The sequence below is a fragment of the Penicillium digitatum genome, chromosome 4 (genome assembly GCF_016767815.1).
Source record: "Penicillium digitatum chromosome 4, complete sequence".
NCBI classification, from domain to species: domain Eukaryota; kingdom Fungi; phylum Ascomycota; class Eurotiomycetes; order Eurotiales; family Aspergillaceae; genus Penicillium; species Penicillium digitatum.
Genome location: NC_089387.1, coordinates 1,525,674 through 1,544,237, shown reverse-complemented (window position 1 = coordinate 1,544,237; position 18,564 = coordinate 1,525,674). Strand labels below are relative to the sequence as shown.

The following is an 18,564-nucleotide window of genomic DNA, read 5'->3' as shown; positions in this document are numbered from 1 at the left end:
GAAAAATCAGAGGCGATTTATCTTTCGGCGATGGAAATATGTTCGGGGCTTTCCTCTTTGGGATGCCACATAAAACCACCATTCTGGAAAATAAGCTATATGTGGCCTTGAAGAGCCTCTTGAGCTAGTAAAAGATATGAAAATGAACTTTTCCCCTGAGATTCGCGTTATAGTAATCTATCAACGATGAACTTAATGGCACGCCACACAAGCAAAACGCGCAAGCTCCGGGTCTTGCTCCAATCGCTGCATTTCATCTGCAACCAAGGAAATAAGAACCTCACAGCCTCCATGACTCTGCAAAGGCAAAACAACACATCGACGACACACAGCATCAAACTCTTGCCTAGGCGGGCGTACGAAATCCGGCCGCCCCCCGTTTGCGAATATAGGTCCGAAGTCGAGATCAAACATGCTCCAGGCGATCCAGGAGGTAATGCAGACTTCCGCCCCGGCAAATGTGGCAAACGGATAGGTCAGCTTGGTGTAATCAGGTATCGATACTGCCAAACCGAACGCTGCATGCATACGGGATGAATCGATATTCTTGGCCGCCTGACGGATTTCATGCGCTACAGAGGCCAAGGACGCTGTGGGGGATACCAGCTGGGATCGTTGCATCCGAGCAGTACAGGTGAAGATCAGACTCCCCATATAGGTGAAGGGAAGGTCTGGGGAAAATCCCGCTCGCCCATCGTAGGTGGTATCGAGAATAGCCTCATCTGTATCCGTTGATGACGTGTTACTTGGAAACCTCGCACGGATGATGGACCTCCACAGTAGAGCCATCAGAGCGTCGTTGGTGCTCACCCTCCCAAATGGCTCCTCTGTGGAAGCTTTTTTCAAATCTTCCAAAGCTTGTGGCGAGAGATAGAAGATGGTCGACTGCATTGGCCGTTCTTTTCGCTCCTCTGGCTCCACCATGAGTGGTGGGGACGGCGGGGTATTTAATGGATCAAGTCCCAGAAGTCGCCAGAGTGATGGATCATTGGAACCCTTGGCTCCAGTTTTAAGCTCCTCCACCGTAAGTGGGCTGTATCCTTGAGCGAGCCAGAGATCTTCCAATACTCCCGGGTCCGTACTCCGCGGCATGATCTCCAGCAACGCTCTGTCTTCTGTGACGCTTTGTAAATGACGGGTATGCTCGGCCCATTTCTTTGCTAGCCAGACCCCGCTTGTGCCATCAATCACGGAATGATACAAGCCGACTGCAAGCAACAAGCCCCCCGTCACAAAGTTAGCCTGAGCTAGAAAAGCCGGGGCCCCCTGCTCTGAATCCGGTGCTCCAATCACAGGAAACAAAATGTTGGGATCCAATATGTCTTGCGGGAGGCCTTCATCCAGAAGCTCATCATAGTCCAGCTCAGAGAATTCTCGGGCGTGGACAGTAGGGCAATAGCTGGGATGAACCCGCATTTCCAACTGGCCCGCGCGGTCTGGAGTGACTGGCCTAGTGAACACCTTGCCCGCAACACTCGGAATGTCTGCACTGGTGCGTCGAAGCCCTTGTTCTAGCAAATCTCGGATTTTTTGATGGTCGTGATTTGACGAGCATCGAAAGGCAAAGATGAGTCGAGCATAAAACCGGGGCATGACATTGTCCATAGGACTTAGATGAATACATTGTGGATCCGTCCGCATTTTGGGCATCGAATGTGGAATGTGACAACTGTGAATCTGAAAGTGAGTGTGCAAAAGCAGAACCTACGTGCAGATCCGACCTGGTCGTGGGAACCCTTTAAATGGGGAAATGGCCGAATTGTCGGCCAAACTCCTGTTTGGGAATCGATTGGCGGCGGGATGGCTGAGACCAAATTCCTTGATCAGGGATAGAGCCCTATAAGGGTCAGGTTCATAAAACTCATTCCGTCAAAGCTGACAAGACACAACATCATCATGGATAGTGATACAATTCAACGAATCGGTTGTTGGCTAGCCACAATCCAGCCGTGGATATGGTGGCAAGCAGTCTTAGTACTGGTATGCCCTCCCCTCCCTGAACATTTTGATTGAATCCGTCTTATTGTTAAATCTCCAAAGAGTAGGCGGTCTCTTACATCGTGGGGTATGCACTATATAACTTGTACTTCCATCCGCTCGCCGTCTTTCCCGGGCCCTTTCTGGCGAGATCATCGTTACTATGGCGGTTTTGGCACACTATGCGGGGTCGTAGCCATCGTTCAATTCAAGAGATGCACCAGCACTACGGTATGAAGGGGGTGCACCTGTGTTCTTTCGGGCGACCCAAAAAGACTTCTCTAACCCAGCCTCACTCAGTTAGGCCCCGTCTTCCGAGTCTCTCCTAACGAACTCTCTTTTGCCTCCATCAATTCCTGGAAACATATATACGGAGCGCCCGCGGGTCAAGGCTTGCACCTGATCAAAGGCGAGTTCTATGATATCTACGGGGCAGGGTTCAAGACCGGCTGCATTGGCAGTGAACGGACTCCGAAGGTTCATGCCCAAAAGAAGAAGAATCTTACCCCGGCCTTTTCGACAAAAGCCTTACAGGCCCAGGATGGGATTATTCAGCGATGCATTGATGCTTTTGTCGACAAGATCAGCACTCTCAGTGGTCAGACTGGGTTAGACGTCGTCGAGTGGTATGAGATGCTTGCCTTTGACATTCTAGGAGAGATGGCGTTTGGGGAGAGTTTTCACTGCATTGAACGTGGTAAGTTGGGAGAAGAAGTGGCTGGATGGTTCATGACAACTGACCCCCCCCTGCCCGGCCTCAGAGGAACATCATTTCTGGATCAAACTTATCCTCGACCACCTTCTCGAGATCACGTTGGTTGACAATCTGCGGCGTTTTGGAATATTGGCGACCGTGGGTAAGCTCCTTTTACCCCGTTTGACCGTTCAAGTGCGCAATCGTCATTCCGGGTACAGTCGGGCAAAGGTTGAAGAGTATGATTTCCCATCTAACTTCCCTTGGAATATGAAAACGACGATGCTGAGTATCGATGCCAGGCGTCTGAGTAGTACCTCCGCTCGGCAGGATTTCTTCACAAATATTGCAGGAAAAGTGAAAAGTGGTGAGATCGACAAGGAGGAAATGACGGCTCACGCTTCAACTCTTATGTATATCATCCCCTTTTCCTGACTGAATGGCCATGTTATTAACAAGATCCTAGCATCGCTGGAGGAGAGACGGTGGCCACTTGTCTTGCCGCAGCAACATATTACCTTTTGAAGACTCCGCATGCATACGAACAGCTCAAGATGGAGATTCGTGGTCGTTATCAACGCTACGAGGACATCGATGCTGCCTCGGCTCTCCAGCTAACATATTTGCAAGCCGTCATCAATGAATCACTTCGCATTCACCCGCCTGGCTCGCAGGGCTTCCCACGGGTGTCACCAGGGATTGACATTGACGGATATTACGTCCCCAAAGGAGTGAGGACCTGCCGTTATTATTCCTCTCAATCCACGAATGACTAATCTTTCACTAGACCGAAGTCTATACCAGCGCATGGACCGTGACACATGATCCGCAGTATTTCAAGAATCCCGACTCCTTCGTGCCAGAGCGTTGGACAGACCCCATGTGTGCGGACCTCAAAGAGGCTAGTCAGCCATTTTCACTTGGACTTAGAGCATGTATCGGTCGCAAGTAAGGCAGTTCCAAACTTTGTTGAGAAAAAAAAAGTTACTGACCATCTAGTTTTGCCTATACGGAAATGTCATCCATCTTGGCCAAGTTGATCTACAAATATGAGATGGAGTTGGTAAACAAGGGATTGGATTGGGAGGGTGAATCCCACTGTCACGTTATGTGGTGGAAAGCACCGATTCACGTGATCTTTAAAGAGCGTATTTAGTATCTGTGTGTGAACTGAAATGCTTCGTCTCCCTGGGTCAATGTTTCCCCCATTTCCGCCGCTTCCTTGGACATAGATGATGATAGTGAGAGACGGCGATATTAGCCACTCCTTAGGCATAGATAGGAGGTAGTTCAACACTACTGGAGACACTAGATTACATTATCCATTGACTTGAACCCCTTTTCATGGTGTTTTCACCTAGGACGATACATCACCAAACGCGTGGTTACCGAGTATAATACCATGTATAGATATTGTAGTATATCGAAATGATATACTATGGTTCCAAAAGCTTCTTGAGGATTAGATAGTTTAGATGGTATAACACTAGACGGGTGAGATGAAGTGGAAGGGAATCAGTTCGAATCTTCCCGGTGTTGAATTGGAGTCAGGGACTTGAAAGGATGAGACGCTTGAAGAGCCGGTTTTCGCAAGAGCCGACTGCTGACGGAACTGCGTCCCGCTCCAGGGCCCAAGGGAAATTGTCCAGAAGCGGGAACTTACCGTCTGACTGCGTTTTGATCTTCCTCGGATCCCTTCCCTAATAAGTAACTCGCCGGGTTTCTCTCGAGGACACCCTCATGACGTCCATCTAGTCTCGGTACCTGCATGGAGGGAACAAAACCAGGTGGCATGGTAACCATACCCTATTCGGATGGCGATCGATGACTATAAAGCGCTTTTGCTAAATAGAGCTTCGAACTCCATTACATCTAGGAAATTGTTCAATCAATAACCCATCCGTCGCAATGTTGGTGGAGCTTGCATCCCGCTCATTGCAAACGTGGCTAGCAGCTAGCCTGTTGGCGACAACCTCTCTAGCCCAGGCAGCTCCGGAGAAACCCACATATGGCTATAACCGAGGCGTCGCAGCCTGCCACCAATTGGCCGCCAAGTTTCCCTCCTTAGTCTTCAGCTCCAATACGTCCACCTATGCCAATCAGAGCGCCTTGCCGTGGTCCGAGACATGCCTCCTCTCACCAAGTTGTGTTTTCCTCCCTCAAAAGGCCGCCGACGTTGCGGCTGCGTTGCCTCTCATCAAGGAAGCACACGCCCCATTCGCAGTGATCAGCGTGGGCCACATGCCCGTTCCGGGAGCATCCACCTCCGAGGGCGTCCTGATTTCCTTGAACGATTTGTCGCAATTGGAGTACGCCGAAGGTTCGAATAAGACCATTGCGCAAATTGAGCCGGGCAACAAGTGGCTACAAGTCTACCAGTGGCTCGCGCAGTCTGGTCGGGCTGTGAACGGCGGTCGATACGGCCAAGTGGGCGTGGGTGGCCTGCTCCTTGGCGGCGGAATTGGGTACTTCAGCAGCAAAATGGGCTGGGGCGCGGATTCGGTCGTACAGTATCAGGTTGTACTAGCGAATGGGTCAATTGTGCATGCCAACCGCACCTCGCATCCAGAGCTCTTTTGGGCCCTCAAGGGCGGATCGAACAATTTTGGCATCGTGACTCGCTACGACATGCTGACGATGGAAGTGGGGGACGCTTTTGCCAGCGGCACTATCTGGCAGTCGGCGTCGACCCCTCAGTGGTTTGAGGCTCTGAATGCGTATATGGCCCCCGGGGGTGGTGCGGAAGACGTCAACGCCGCTATTATGCCCATTGTCGCACTCACCCCGGGTGACGGCACCTACGAGGTGATCAGTCTAGAATTCTACTCCGAGCCAGTTGCATCGCCCAAGGCGTTCGAGAATTTCACAGCGATTGACGGCCCAACACGGCTCCACGAGTCCAAAGTTGGATCATGGATGTTCCTCGCCACGGCTCTGGATACCCCGGCCTACGCGGCCAAAAATCGCCGGTGGGTTTCCTTAACAACTTTTTTAACCTCTTTTCGTTGTCATTTGAAAACCGTGTGCAAACGCTGAAAACGTTTTAGACAACTGTTCTGGGCCGTCAGCTTCCGACCCGATCCTCGTGCGATCAGCATTGCTAATCACACGGTGTTCGACCAGGCTATGGTGGACTTGAAGAATGTCACCGGCTGTACCATCAGCTTCAGCTACCAGCCCATCTCCAAGGCTTGGCTCCAAGCGTCCCAGGCTTTGGGGGGGGATGCAATTGGTTTAGATCCCGAGGATGGGCCTTTTATTGGTATTTTCTAGCTTCTCCCCCCCCCCTATCACAGGATGTCCACTTGACTAACAAAATGGAAACAGCGGGCTTGATTTCTTCTTCCTGGAGCAATGCAGAAGACGATGAGAGAATTTATCAATTCTCTCGGGATGCGGCTAACTCAATCCGCCGTCAAACCGAACCGTTGGGTTTATACCATCCTTTCGTCTTTCTCAACGATGCAGGCAAGGGCCAAGACCCCTTCCCTGCGTATGGCGGGGGTAAGAGTCTGAGGCGAATGCGGGAGACACAGGCCAGATATGACCCTGAGGGTTTTTTGAAGAACCATCTGGCACATGGCTTCCCGCTATGAAACTTGGAACTTTTGCTGTCAATCAGGGGATTGTGATGTCTCCTTTGTATGTACAGTATGTATATATACTAGAGAATAGATAAGTGGATTTTGCAGGTGAAAGTGGACTACGGCAGACCCGCACGCGGCTAATGCCAAAGATTTAATCCTGTCGTGACTCCAAGGAGTATACACGGAAGTTTACGGCGACTCCAAGATATCCCCCCAGGGATAGGTCAGGGAATAAGAAGGGGTAGATCAACAAGCGTTTGCATACGTGCCTGTATGGAAAGGTCTCTCATTTTCGATTTCTCTGTATCCTTGAATGACCTCTTCTGCATATTGGACCTTGGGGCTTAATCCTGCCCACCCACGAGCCTTTTGGAGAGAGCATGAATATGACTTCCCGGTACTTGCTAGCGTCGCCCGCAGTGTCTTCTCTATTCCTGCAAGTGACACAGGGGGGGGGGGGGTCGTTTATTTAGCAAAAGAGGATATCTCTATGGGAGAGGATGCTGCACTTGATGAAGAATGCGATCACCTTCGATCACTCATGGATCTCGTCGAAATCCAAGCAGCACCAGCAAGGCAAAAGCGACCTCGGAGCAAAACATCTGAGTCTCTGCATGTCTTTGTACTCCCAGAAATGCCAACTGGAGGAAAAGACACGCAGAGAAGCACTTAACGGGAACAGATGCCACCAACACTGCCCGATGGATTTGAAATTGTTTCCTTGTAGATCCGGTATATAGAAGATAGTGAATTGGAGACCTGGGAATTCCAAGTAAAATTTCAGCCCAAAAGGATCAGAACGTTCTGTGGATTATCGGGAAAGGTTTCAAATTCTGATAAAAAAAAATCCGGAACCCCCCCCAGAGTACTAGCAAAATTGCATAATTTTTGCACGCCCAAGAAAGTCAGTGTCTACTCCGTAGACATACAACATATTCGTAATGTTGACATCTCTGCAGATCCTTACGGACGTGCCGCAGCCTATTTTTAGAACCAATTTTGTTGGGGAGGGTAGTGCTTTGATCGATTGGAGATCGGGAAAAGCACGGAGTACAAAGAATTCCAGGGCACAGTGGCGTGGTGGATCAACAACAGATACCACACGAATAGTAAGCCGGACCTCGGCAAAGGATCCCCACCCCCCTGGTGCGATTCAGATCCCCGACAAAGAATGAGAGGTCATAATTGAATCGCCCCAGTGCAGAGCAAGGTACAACATAAGCCCAACATACTCCACGTGTACGGAGTACAATATGCTGATTTGACAGTCCTGCACAGTTCAGGCTAGGGTTGGTCATGAGAAATGCAGGTGAATCGTATGGATGTCCCGATCAATGTCGCTTACTGCCACCCCATTTCGGCAGCGTTTAGTGCAGTGCGCAAGGATTCGTGCAGGGGATCCCAATTGCATGTAGCGTGGGTTCGCACGACTCGCATCGTCTTTAAATGTCCTTCTTGGGTGGGCGCAGAACCATCTAGTTTCTGACGTGGGAACCAACAGTTCCTTTCAAAAGTCTCATCTCGCTATTTCGGAAACGGGATCGACTCGGACTGTACATCTGGAAATTGGTGGTGCACATTTGATGTTCAAAAACAATCAACTCATCAAAAAGAGGTCGTGACAGGTGCTTACGCCCCTTCCTAGGTAATCAAAATCTGACACGACCCTATCTTGCCAACTATTGAGAGATTTGCTAGCCTTCGGTATCTATACCGGATCACGGAAGGCCTTGCATCCGTCTTGCTGTTCAAGGCTGTCAGCATCGATCAATGCCGTGCGAAGCTCTATCTACTTCGCTGGGCCTAGCGAGAGCATCAGCAAAACTGTCTTCTTTTGTGTTCTTTGCCTGGAAATCTCAAAAAGTCTAATGGGTTGCTCCATATCTCGATAAACCGATTTCGACAAATGGGATGAGACACCGCAGCCACTTCCAAGGTTGTCTTTCTCCTACACTTGAAAGGTCTAGGAATCTGTCAAACGTAGCCCTTGGAGCAAGTGTAATTGGACTTTACAAGCGACTGGCCCTGTATTTTGCTCACCCGATAACCTCATTCCCACTAACTCTGTCGACAGCTCAATACCATGATCACCTCCCCGAATGAACCAGGCAGGAAGAACTGTAAGCTAAAAAGCGAGTCGTTTCTCCCTGTAATAATTTCCACTCGTCCGGCAAGATAGGCTTCGTACTCAGGGCTAAAATGATAGCTCTCGGAATCATACGGTATTTGCAAAGACGCTAATGCATGTTGACGACAACACAGGTGGTGTGACTGTGTTTCGCCGGTGCAGCTAGGGTGCCCAACTCATGGAGATAGGTGGCAAATATGACATCGTTTCGGGTTAGTGTCCGGCAAAGTCCCGGATACCATGATAACTCATCGGTGCTTCCGTACAGTTCCCCCCAAGGCCGGTGCTGGAAGGTTCATATCAACAGGTCATGCGCCTCTCGGCCTTAGAGATTAAGGCATGTGTGGCGTTGAGATCCACTTCGCATGGACGCCATGACAATGAAAGACCTACAAAATCCTAATATCAACCTGATCACAAGGTGTGTCATATTTCTAGACTGATCAAGACTATTGCTTCCGGGAGTCCTGGACAATGAAGCACTGGAAAAGATGAGGCCAGAAAGTAAACGGCCTGTATTGAGACACTGATGGAAGGTTACCTTTGAAGAGATCGAGTCAGGCCTTCTTATCTGTCGATTTTCTTCCTTCCACGCCACAGCGCTACTCCACTCCGTACGCCGGGAGGAGTTTCCTCCAGGTACCCTCCAGTGAAGAATCGGGATAGGTGGTCGAGTGATGGCTTGGTAGGGGGGAGCTGCGACAGATTGCAGCCTCAGAGCCCAAATTGCGACGAAGGAGAATGCCCTTTGGCTCTCTCTATACGATACATCCTGTCTCAAGTACGATTGCTTCGCCCCCACGATTCGCTTATCTTTTTGAGTCATGTCATCCGATCGGCTAAACAATCATGCATGTTGGCTCGTGGCGTGGATCTTGGAATATTCAGCTAAGTGGATAGGCTAACCTCCTGCATGAAAAATCAAAGCTTTGGAGGTCTAAGAGTGAGATTCAGTTTTTTTTCTAAGAATTTGTTTGCTCGGAGAAGGCTGACAGGGGTGGTGCCCATTGGAATAAAATGACGGGATGGAAAACGAGGACGTCCCTTACGGTTGATTCGATTCCTTTATACTGAATTTGCCAATTCTCCCATTCACAGAGAGGATGTTTGGTACCCTACGCTACGAAGCGGCGGATAAAGCCGGGGAGTTTTTGGAGCATGGAGTAGGAACCACTGGGGTCCCAATAAGCCGCTTCCAGCACATGGCCTGCGATAATTGCCGCATCAAAAAGGTGAAGGCGTGCCTGGCTGTCCCCCGTGCGTTAAATAAATTGTCTAACATAGAACGCAGATCAGGTGCAGTGGCAAGCGGTCAGGGTGCTACAGATGCACCACACTCAACGTGCCCTGTAGCTATTCCGGCCCCAGCCCTCGCAAACGACTTTGTAAGAAAGAATCTCCTTGTTACAAATCCAATGAACTCGATATGGACAATGAGGTGTCCAGTGACTCCTCCAGTGCGAGTGCAGAACTGAGGCCAGATCACCACTCCCGAAGCTTCTGTCCCCCGTCACTCAACTCTTCCACTCTGTTCGAGAACACTAGTGGTAGTGGCAGCCCGCATCCAACCCAAGTCGGTGGTGCTGAAATCCAAAAGGAATACGACCCAGTTTTTTTCAACAGTTTCGATTGGCATTTGAGCGAGCAGGACAGTCAGGGGAGGTCTCCACCTTCCACATCGATGCCCCCTGATATCCATCTTTCACACGGCACGAACAACTCTCCATCGACGGTCGGGTTAGGGAATGTGTCATCTCAGCCAAAGGGTAACTTGGTTCCTGACGACCAAACCAGCCATGATGTACCCCTGATGCGTTCTGCGGGTGTAGTCGACGGTGCTTTGGGCCCCAATGCCCTTCTTCCCACCTCGACAGTCCCAGCACCCACTCCAAACCTCAAACCCTGGCCACATCACCCAGGGGAGTTAACTGCCTCCTTGTTAACACCATCTTCGGCCTCAATCACTCAAGATCCAAAGCCAGTACTGGTCATCCAAGATCGATGCAGATGCTCTTGCCTGACCATTGCTGTCTTTCTCCTAGATGAACTCGAGGACTCTGGTGACCCTAGCTTGCACCAGGAGAGGAAACAGCTCGACTCCCATCTGAGCTCCTTCCGCGAGATTTTGTCACAATGCGAGAGCATGCTGCAATGTCACCATTGCCGTCAACGGCCCGAGAACATGGCGGTCTTAAATCTTGTTTTAGAGCGCCAGACGAGCCTCTCCGACGGCATCGTCAAAGCCTATCTTATATTGACATCCTCGGCAGCGGCGGCAGAAGGTGACCCCACCACCCTTACAAGGGAAAAGCTTGTCGTCGCACAAACTACCTTAGTACCGGCGGAAGAAACAAGAATCACATCAAACACAACAAGATACCCTACCCCCGTCATCCCTGTGGCATCATCACCACCGGAGCGCCCGGAAATGTTACTGGGAGAATACAGCATCACCGAATCGGAGTGGACGACTATGGTACGCGTATTAATCCTGACCCAGCTGCTGGCCTTTGATCGACTCGTCGCGCAGATGATGCGAGTCCCTTCCTTGGCACAGCGAGATTCCCAAATGAAGAGGCTACGTGCTTCGGAGTTGCGGAATCGGCGGCTCACGCGACAGCTCTGGCCCGACTTATCAGAGTCGAGTCCTCTATCAGATTTGGGGTTGTGTTTCATATCATCATCCCGGCTAGATTAAATGAAGTTATTAGTTTTTTTTGTGAATATGAAAGAGCATGAATGAACAGGAAGACTCAACTATCACAACCTGGTAAGGTGCAGGTTGCTCGGGCCCTCTTGCAGTCTGAAGCCAAGATAAAAACACAACTCGGTGGCAACACTAGAAACTATCAAAACCTGTCACAATACAAAGTTTGACAACAGTGTATACACACGCAGAAATTACTCGGACGGCCATAATAGCGCTGCCTATTTAAATATCAGATTAGGGTTAGTTAGCTTTGTCTGTATAGAATGGAAAAAGAGCTGGTTGTGTTATTTTAGTTAGTTAGAGAGTTGAGAGGACTTTCATGTATACCTAAAAATGTCCAATGTATTGTTACACCGTAGATTTCTATAAATCATACGCCCCGAATTGTTCTTATAAAGATTGGTGTTTGTGAAAGGATTACTTATGACCCTACTTTTGGTAAAACTAGGATCAAATTAACCCCTATAAGTAGACTTCGGCAGAATGTAAAAGGTACATGATCTTCAGGTGTATGGCCTGTCAACCGGGTAAGATACAATAGTGGGTAAAAAAAGAGATTTGATTGGAATTCTGTCAAGACAATTTCTTGTCCCTGATTCGGTCTGGGGAATCACATCTCTTATAAAGCAGGTCCGGTTGTAAGGATCATCATCCGTTGCATAGAACCCATTTTGGGTTCCGCCATCGATAGCCTAACCTAACAGTAACCTATTTAACCCTATTTTCGTATAAATTATCAGTCTTCGCGGTTCTAACAATGCCCCAAGTTATTTAAAAAAAACAATCATTCTTTATCTATCCTGGTTCTTCTATCTAATACTACTATATCACCAGCCACCCGTAAGCGACCACCTAGACTTCGGCAGAACCCATTTTAGGCCGGAACCTCCAACCTAAAACCTAACCCATCAGGTTAAACCTAATAACCTAATAATAACCCATTTAAACCTTTTTTGATATAAAATATAGGTCTTAGCGTTTATAATAATACTAAGTCATTTAAATAAAAAACTATTTTTTTTTAACTTTTCTAGTTTCTTTATCGAATTTTACTATATTATCACGATGTTAAGTTAGAAAATTTAGATAATTACTCCGAATTTAAAGCTTATGGACTTTATATAATATTAATCACCGAAAAAAATTAAATTTAAATATAGTAAAGTGGTATTCTCTTAATTTAAGTACTTATTAACTATAGACTGTTAAAAAACATGTATTCATAGTAGAGGGGAGTAAATCTATTATAGGATAACTATAAATGTAAATAGAAATGTTTTATTCTTATTTTAAATCTTTACGTATGATTAATATTACATTAAAGCCATATTTCTCTTCTCTTATATTTTAACTTCTTATATATACGCTATAAGTAAAATATTTAAAATTTTAAGTAAAAAAATGTATTAATTACATAGTTATACTCTAGAAGTCTATTTATCTAGCTTACACTATATTAGGGCCCTAACAGGTTACCTAATGGGTTTTAGGTTGTAAGCTATAACCTAAAACCTATCGTTGGGTCGAAGGAATGGACCTAAACCCCATTTTGGGTTAGGTTGGGTTAGGTTAGGTCCGGGTTAGAGTGGGTTGTGCCGAAGTCTAGATAGGTGGCCCACTCACTGGTGAAATACGTTAGCCTAATAGATCACAAGGACCAACAGAACGTCTGTTTCTCATTGCAGCGGCAGGCCCTAATATGCGCTAAGGACCACAAGCTCTTAATGTCTGCATAGGCCGTCGGCCTAATTAATTCCGAGTCGGCCTAACCATACCCCTGAGTAGTCTTCCACATGACCGATTTTAGATCGAGGGTCTCGACCCAAAACCCAGCCCAGTCTGGATCTGGTTTGGAAGCTCAGAACATAGTCCAAATTGGACCTAGTGGCTTATGCCCCAGAAAACTCAATTTAGGCTCAGTTCGATCCGGTCTTTACAAAAATTAGGGTCTTGGCAGTCATAACTGGCTTAAGAAGTAGGGATTATAAACATGATAAGCGTGTTCACATAGTTGGTAACCCAAATTTGGGCCCTAGACCCATCACTAGATCGAATGGTTCGACCCAAACCCCAACCCGTCTCGGTCTGGGTTTTACTAGATCCTGCGGAAGACTAGCCCTGATTTGGCCTCTAACAAAGAGTCGGCCTAATGTTAGGCTGTCGGGGTAAAGTCTACCCGAGTTAGATAGGGCCTTCTTTTTTTTCAACACCCCCCTGGAGTGCTCCAGGAGCAAGATGAAGTGTGGGAATCGTACGTGACTGCGCTAATGCATGGTTTGTGGCGACTAGTTGGCTCTCGCAGCCGATCTGTAAGCTGCCGCCCCTCAACTTGGTGAGGTCCGTAACAAGGTAAAAATGAGAAATCAACTGATTCGAGTAATGTTCCGCTCCGGTTGCCTTCCTTGTTCTCCCTAAATCCGGGCCGACTATTCGTCCACTTCTATCCTCTTAAGCATCAGGTTTCCTCTTTTATTCACCACTAGGATAGAGTCGATCCATCATCACAAAACTCGTGAAATCGCTGCATCTCATCTTTCCCTCCAACAGACACACCATGCCGACAATTACCTACAACCCAGACAGTATGCCCGATTTGTCGGGAAAGGTTATTCTCATTACTGGCGGTGAGTACAACACCACTAACCAACCTGAAAGCCCCGATACCTTCATTCAGTCCTTGCATATAATGGATCAAAGAGCTAATGTCGGTCCTCGTTATGTCCTCTGCTAGGCACTGGAGGTCTTGGGGCTGAAAGCGCACTGCGACTGGCGCAGAAATCGCCCGCGCACATCTACATTAGTGGCCGGAAGGCCGCCAACGCGGATAAAGTCATCCAGCAGATCCGAAAAGCTGGCAGCAAGACGCCGGTCACCTTCCTTCCCTGTGACCTGGCCTCCTTGGTCTCAGTGAAGCAGGCAGCAGAGTCGTTTCTAGCCCTAGAGTCCCGCCTAGACATTCTGATGTGCAACGCCGGAATCATGGCCACGCCACCGGGGCTGACGGCGGACGGATACGAAATCCAATTCGGCACTAATCATCTCGGTCACGCACTGCTGATCCGCAAGCTGCTGCCACTCCTCGAGACTTCAGCAGAAGCTGCGGACGTGCGCATCATCCTGCTCACCTCATTGGGGTTCAAGATGCACCCGAGTGGAGGAATCGTCTTCGACGCCGTGCGCACCAAGCAGGAGTTTAGCGCCTTTGGCGGATGGATCCGCTACGGCCAGAGCAAGTTGGCAAATCTGCTGTACGCGCGTGAGCTCGCACGTCGGTACCCGGCCATGACCAGTGTCTCCGTCACGCCCGGAGTCGTGAATACCGGGCTGGTCGAGAACCTAGGCCGCTTCAACCGCGCCTTCGTCTGGATCACCAACTTGGGTCAGCTGCTGAAGCCGGAGGAAGGTGCCTATAATCAGCTCTGGGCTTCGACAGTCGCCAAGGCCACCCTACAGAATGGCCAGTTCTATGAGCCGGTCGGGGTGCTCTCTACCAAACTAGACAAGGCATCTCAGGATGCGGCATTAGCCAAGCGGTTGTGGGAGTGGACTGAAGAGGCCTTGCAGGCATACTTGTAAAATTAGAAACATGTAGAAACAATCGAGGACTTTTCAATGGTCAAACATGTTCAAACTATGTACTAAACTCATACCGATTAGGTGAGAATAAGAACGATCCTATGTTATGCGCGGCTATGCACTATAACATGACTTTCGGGGGCTATCCGTCTAGTTTCCTCAGCGGCGGCGGCGCCGGATGCGAAACGGAATAGGCTCAGCGGGAGGCATAGCGCCCACCCCATAGTACCGGTGGTCCGGGCGCGGCAGCCAACCCTTGGGACGGTCTACCACTTCCAGCTCGTAATATGACTGAAAAATGGCGACACTGCCCAGTATCTCCTGTTTCGCAAAGTGCCGTCCAGGACACATAAACCCGCCGCCGCCGTAGGGGATCCATGCGCCCGATAGTCCGTCAAGGGAGAACTGCTCCGTGCCCCCCTCATCCGGCACCAGGAAGCGTTCTGCCCAGAATTGATCCAGGGGGTATCGTCCGTCTTGCGTGTGCCGCGGGCCCCAGGCCTCGTCGTCATGGGCCGCATGCTGCGTGCTCATCACGATGAACCGTCCGCGCTTCAGGCGCCACGGGCCAAACTGAGCGTCGGCATGCACGGGGGTTCGATTCAGTAGGAGGGAAATGCGCATCCGCAGAACCTCGGCGTAGACCGATTGAAGACGCGGCGAGTTGACCAGGGTTGTTATATCAAATTCAGTCGGCTGGCTGGGGGTGGTGCTCAGGAGCGATCCAGGGACTTGTGGAATCATGGCACGATCAAATTCCGGCTTTAGACGCTGGTGGAGATCGGGGTCTGCATAGATGTGGAGGAGAACCCAGATCGCACTGAGAATAGCATTGGCGTTTGCGCTGTAAATGAGGACAGTTCGGGATAATGATTAGCATAACGGGAACCCTCCCCCCCAAACAATTCAGAAAGAAAGAGAGGGGAGAAAAATCACCTACGCTACAAGTAGGGCGACATCCTCCGCTGCCAAGGCATCCTCATCCATCCAGCCACTGTCCTGCCCGAACTGCTGTCGAACTTTGAGCCAGGCTGAGCCCCAATACTTATCCCAGTCAGGGTCATCCGGCCCATTTTTGCGGTAATCAGAGTGAGCGCGCGCAAAGCGATGCCAGGTCTTGACAGCCGTGAAGACTCGATCGCGGGCAGCGTATGCCCTGGGGATCATCCAGCGCGGTAGTCCCATCATGAGTGTTGGAATCGCATCCACATAATTCCAAAAGTCCTGCTCGAAGCCCGGATTTAGCAGGGTAAGATAGGGCCCGAACAGGGCGTGCACGGCGGCGTGGAAGATACGACTCTTCCAGAAGGTGTAGAGATCCGGCAGTTGGACCCAATCGTCGTCAGGGCCGATGGCAGCATCGTGGTGCAGCTCCCTGCTGAGAACACGCGTGAACCGCTCTGTCATGCGGCGGAGAGCACTACCCGCGAGGAATCGGTGAGCGGACTTGTGCTGATGGTAGTAGATGCGATGCTCTGGAGCCACATGGCTGTTCGGCAAGGGAGTCGGGGCAATCCCCGAATCATCCAGGCGGTATAACGGCATGGTGCTAGCCGGGGTGCCAAACATGTTCTCCATGGCCAGAGCGATGAAAGGCTTGGGAGACAGATTGCGGGGGGAGCGTAGGAGCTTGTCGATTGCCTCGGAGCCCGCCACTAAATATCCTCGTACGGGACCCAGCACGATCTCCACGGGAGATCGGTTGCCATATTGTTGCTGGAGCCCATCCACAAAGGCTCCTGGATCTTGAAGGAATGGAATTGAGTGGCCTAGGAATGGAATCCAGTAAGGATACACCGGCGGGTTGCGGCTGGGAGACTTTGACCAACGCAGCGATTGCAGTGATTGCAGCGTCAGGAAAAGACGCCAGCATACTAGAACGATGATGCCACCGCCCACCCAGGCATGCCAGTGCTGAATCATGATTTGAATCGGTCTGTTTTTTTTTTTCTGCGTTTGATTCAGGGTGGGAGCACATGTTCACCTCTTTGCCATAGTGCTATCTATAGCTTTTCCCTTCCCCGATCCCTCCCTTCGGTCCCTCCGGAAGAGAAGCTGAGGTATGTCTCTATTCCGGTTGACTCGTTGAGGCAATCCTCCAGAGGTTCAAACGTCTCAGGATTCTGTTCCCGATGGAGATGGTCGGAAATAGGCAACTCTCCGAAGAAAGCCTTACATAGAGTGCAGTATTCTTACCCGTCAGAATGGTGAGGTCTAAGCCGTCATTGATCCATCTGTTTCTATTCTGCCCCAATCCCCTCCGGTATTCGTTCTTGTATTATGACAAGGATGAAGAACCCGTCCAACGTCAGTCGCGCCTCAGGCTCTGGGGGATTCGTGCAGCCCCCACCAGCGTCCATCCTCCAGCCTATATGTCACCCTCGAATGACAGAGGTGACCCGCGAAGTGAATGATTATTTTCTCACTCATTGGGACTTTCCCTCCGAAAAATCACGCAAGAAGTTCGTTGCCGCCGACTTTCCAGGGGTCACCTGCCTTTACTTTCCGAAGGCGTTGGATGACCGCATTAGCTTTGCCTGCCGCCTTCTGACGGTTTTGTTCCTCATTGATGGTTACTGCAGTCCCCCCCCCCCCCCTTTTCCCCCCAAAAAAAGAAGATGAAAAGCAAGATCAAAAGGATTAGTGGTTTCTAACCGAACGTTAATGCAGATCTCCTTGAATTCATGTCCCTCGAGCAAGGATCTGCCTATAATGAGAAGCTTATTCCGATTTCCCGTGGTGATGTGCTTCCAGACCGTTCCGTGCCGGTGGAGTATATCACTTACGATTTGTGGGAGAGCATGCGCGCTAAAGATCGTTCGATGGCGAATGAGATTCTCGAGCCGGTCTTTGTTTTCATGCGTGCCCAGACTGACCGTACTCGCATCCGACCAATGGGGCTGGGTTCTTACCTGGAATATCGCGAGCGCGATGTGGGTAAAGCGTAAGTTACGTGTTCTTTTCGTGTTTTTCTGGAGTTCTCTTTACTTATTGTGCCTTTAGTCTCTTGGCCGCCCTGATGCGTTTCTCAATGGCCTTAACAATCAGCCCCGTTGAGTTAACTCTACTTGGAGAGATTGATGCCAATTGCTCCAAGCATTTGTCGGTCATCAATGATGTCTACAGCTACGAGAAAGAACTTCGTGCTTCCAAGACCGCTCACGCTGAGGGAGGAGCGCTGTGCACCTCCGTGCGCATACTAGCTGACGAGATCGCTATTTCCATCGAAGCCGCCAAGCGCGTGCTCATCTTCATGTGTCGCGAATTGGAGTCTCGCCACCTGGTCTTAGTGGAAGAACTGCGCGCCAATGGGCGTCAGTCGGCCTCGCTGGCGGCATATGTCGAAGGTCTCGAGTTCCAGATGAGTGGCAACGAGGAGTGGAGTAAGACCACGTTGCGATATAATAATCTGGTCTAGGAGTCCTAGTCTCTGCTCTCGTCTCAACCCGTTCTACAGTTTTTTGGGGGGAGGGGGAGGGAGCTTTTCCCGCAATGACGTGCCACGTGTCTTTGAGATTTAGAGTAACGAAGTACTATGAGTTGATTAGCAGCACTTTTGGGGCCTCTCTTCTTTTTTTTGTAGCCACGATCGAAAACAAGGATATGCCCAGTGTAGTGTATAAATTTCCCGGACGGGCCGACCCGATCAAGCCCCGCAAACAAAAATCCGGAATGCCTGGTTAGCAGATGCTGGTTTGCTCGGCTTTACGGATAGCCGAAATTGCTATAAAAGAAGATATGCAACAGCCCAGATTGACCTTGGAGAAAATTTACCGGTCGTCCCTAGCCCTGATCCCTTCTAGTTCTTTGGGAATGCTGAGATATTGCGCTTAGTCACTAGTAGGCTGCTCTAGTTATCCGATCCGCCAATTGCAGATAACGATGGAAGATT

General features: G+C 49.7%; 8 protein-coding genes across 8 annotated transcripts; 6 read left to right on the top strand and 2 right to left on the bottom strand.

The window, feature by feature from the left end:
- Positions 1–192: 192 nt before the first annotated feature.
- Positions 193–1,641, bottom strand: Pdw03_0510 (Transferase; the record flags this gene model as incomplete). The annotated part of the gene is made up of 1 exon (XM_014675089.2): positions 193–1,641. One exon carries the CDS (start codon positions 1,639–1,641, stop codon positions 193–195), a length of 1,449 nt encoding a protein of 482 aa, XP_014530575.2.
- Positions 1,642–2,159: 518 nt separating this feature from the next.
- Pdw03_0509 (Cytochrome P450, E-class, group I) lies at positions 2,160–3,827 on the top strand (the record flags this gene model as incomplete). Its single annotated transcript, XM_066099627.1, has 7 exons — positions 2,160–2,208; positions 2,282–2,674; positions 2,739–2,910; positions 2,974–3,084; positions 3,138–3,402; positions 3,459–3,619; positions 3,671–3,827. The coding sequence occupies 7 exons, from the start codon at positions 2,160–2,162 to the stop codon at positions 3,825–3,827; spliced, it is 1,308 nt and encodes a 435-aa protein (XP_065957354.1).
- Positions 3,828–4,579: 752 nt separating this feature from the next.
- On the top strand, positions 4,580–6,267 carry Pdw03_0508 (FAD linked oxidase, N-terminal; the record flags this gene model as incomplete). The annotated part of the gene is made up of 3 exons (XM_066099626.1): positions 4,580–5,640; positions 5,719–5,933; positions 5,999–6,267. The coding sequence occupies 3 exons, from the start codon at positions 4,580–4,582 to the stop codon at positions 6,265–6,267; spliced, it is 1,545 nt and encodes a 514-aa protein (XP_065957353.1).
- A 932-nt stretch (positions 6,268–7,199) lies between these two features.
- Pdw03_0507 (uncharacterized protein) lies at positions 7,200–8,065 on the top strand (the record flags this gene model as incomplete). Its single annotated transcript, XM_066099625.1, has 7 exons — positions 7,200–7,404; positions 7,463–7,468; positions 7,537–7,547; positions 7,630–7,678; positions 7,760–7,830; positions 7,884–7,903; positions 7,957–8,065. 7 exons carry the CDS (start codon positions 7,200–7,202, stop codon positions 8,063–8,065), a joined length of 471 nt encoding a protein of 156 aa, XP_065957352.1.
- A 695-nt stretch (positions 8,066–8,760) lies between these two features.
- Positions 8,761–11,084, top strand: Pdw03_0506 (uncharacterized protein; the record flags this gene model as incomplete). Its single annotated transcript, XM_066099624.1, has 6 exons — positions 8,761–8,807; positions 8,936–9,167; positions 9,287–9,329; positions 9,485–9,618; positions 9,678–10,862; positions 10,917–11,084. 6 exons carry the CDS (start codon positions 8,761–8,763, stop codon positions 11,082–11,084), a joined length of 1,809 nt encoding a protein of 602 aa, XP_065957351.1.
- A 2,566-nt stretch (positions 11,085–13,650) lies between these two features.
- Pdw03_0505 (Oxidoreductase, short-chain dehydrogenase/reductase family) lies at positions 13,651–14,672 on the top strand (the record flags this gene model as incomplete). Its single annotated transcript, XM_014675085.1, has 2 exons — positions 13,651–13,720; positions 13,828–14,672. The coding sequence occupies 2 exons, from the start codon at positions 13,651–13,653 to the stop codon at positions 14,670–14,672; spliced, it is 915 nt and encodes a 304-aa protein (XP_014530571.1).
- A 159-nt stretch (positions 14,673–14,831) lies between these two features.
- Positions 14,832–16,595, bottom strand: Pdw03_0504 (Cytochrome P450; the record flags this gene model as incomplete). The annotated part of the gene is made up of 2 exons (XM_014675084.1): positions 14,832–15,516; positions 15,613–16,595. The coding sequence occupies 2 exons, from the start codon at positions 16,593–16,595 to the stop codon at positions 14,832–14,834; spliced, it is 1,668 nt and encodes a 555-aa protein (XP_014530570.1).
- Positions 16,596–16,961: 366 nt separating this feature from the next.
- Positions 16,962–18,090, top strand: Pdw03_0503 (Terpenoid synthase; the record flags this gene model as incomplete). Its single annotated transcript, XM_014675083.2, has 3 exons — positions 16,962–17,244; positions 17,343–17,616; positions 17,676–18,090. The coding sequence occupies 3 exons, from the start codon at positions 16,962–16,964 to the stop codon at positions 18,088–18,090; spliced, it is 972 nt and encodes a 323-aa protein (XP_014530569.2).
- Between the last annotated feature and the right edge of the window lie 474 nt (positions 18,091–18,564).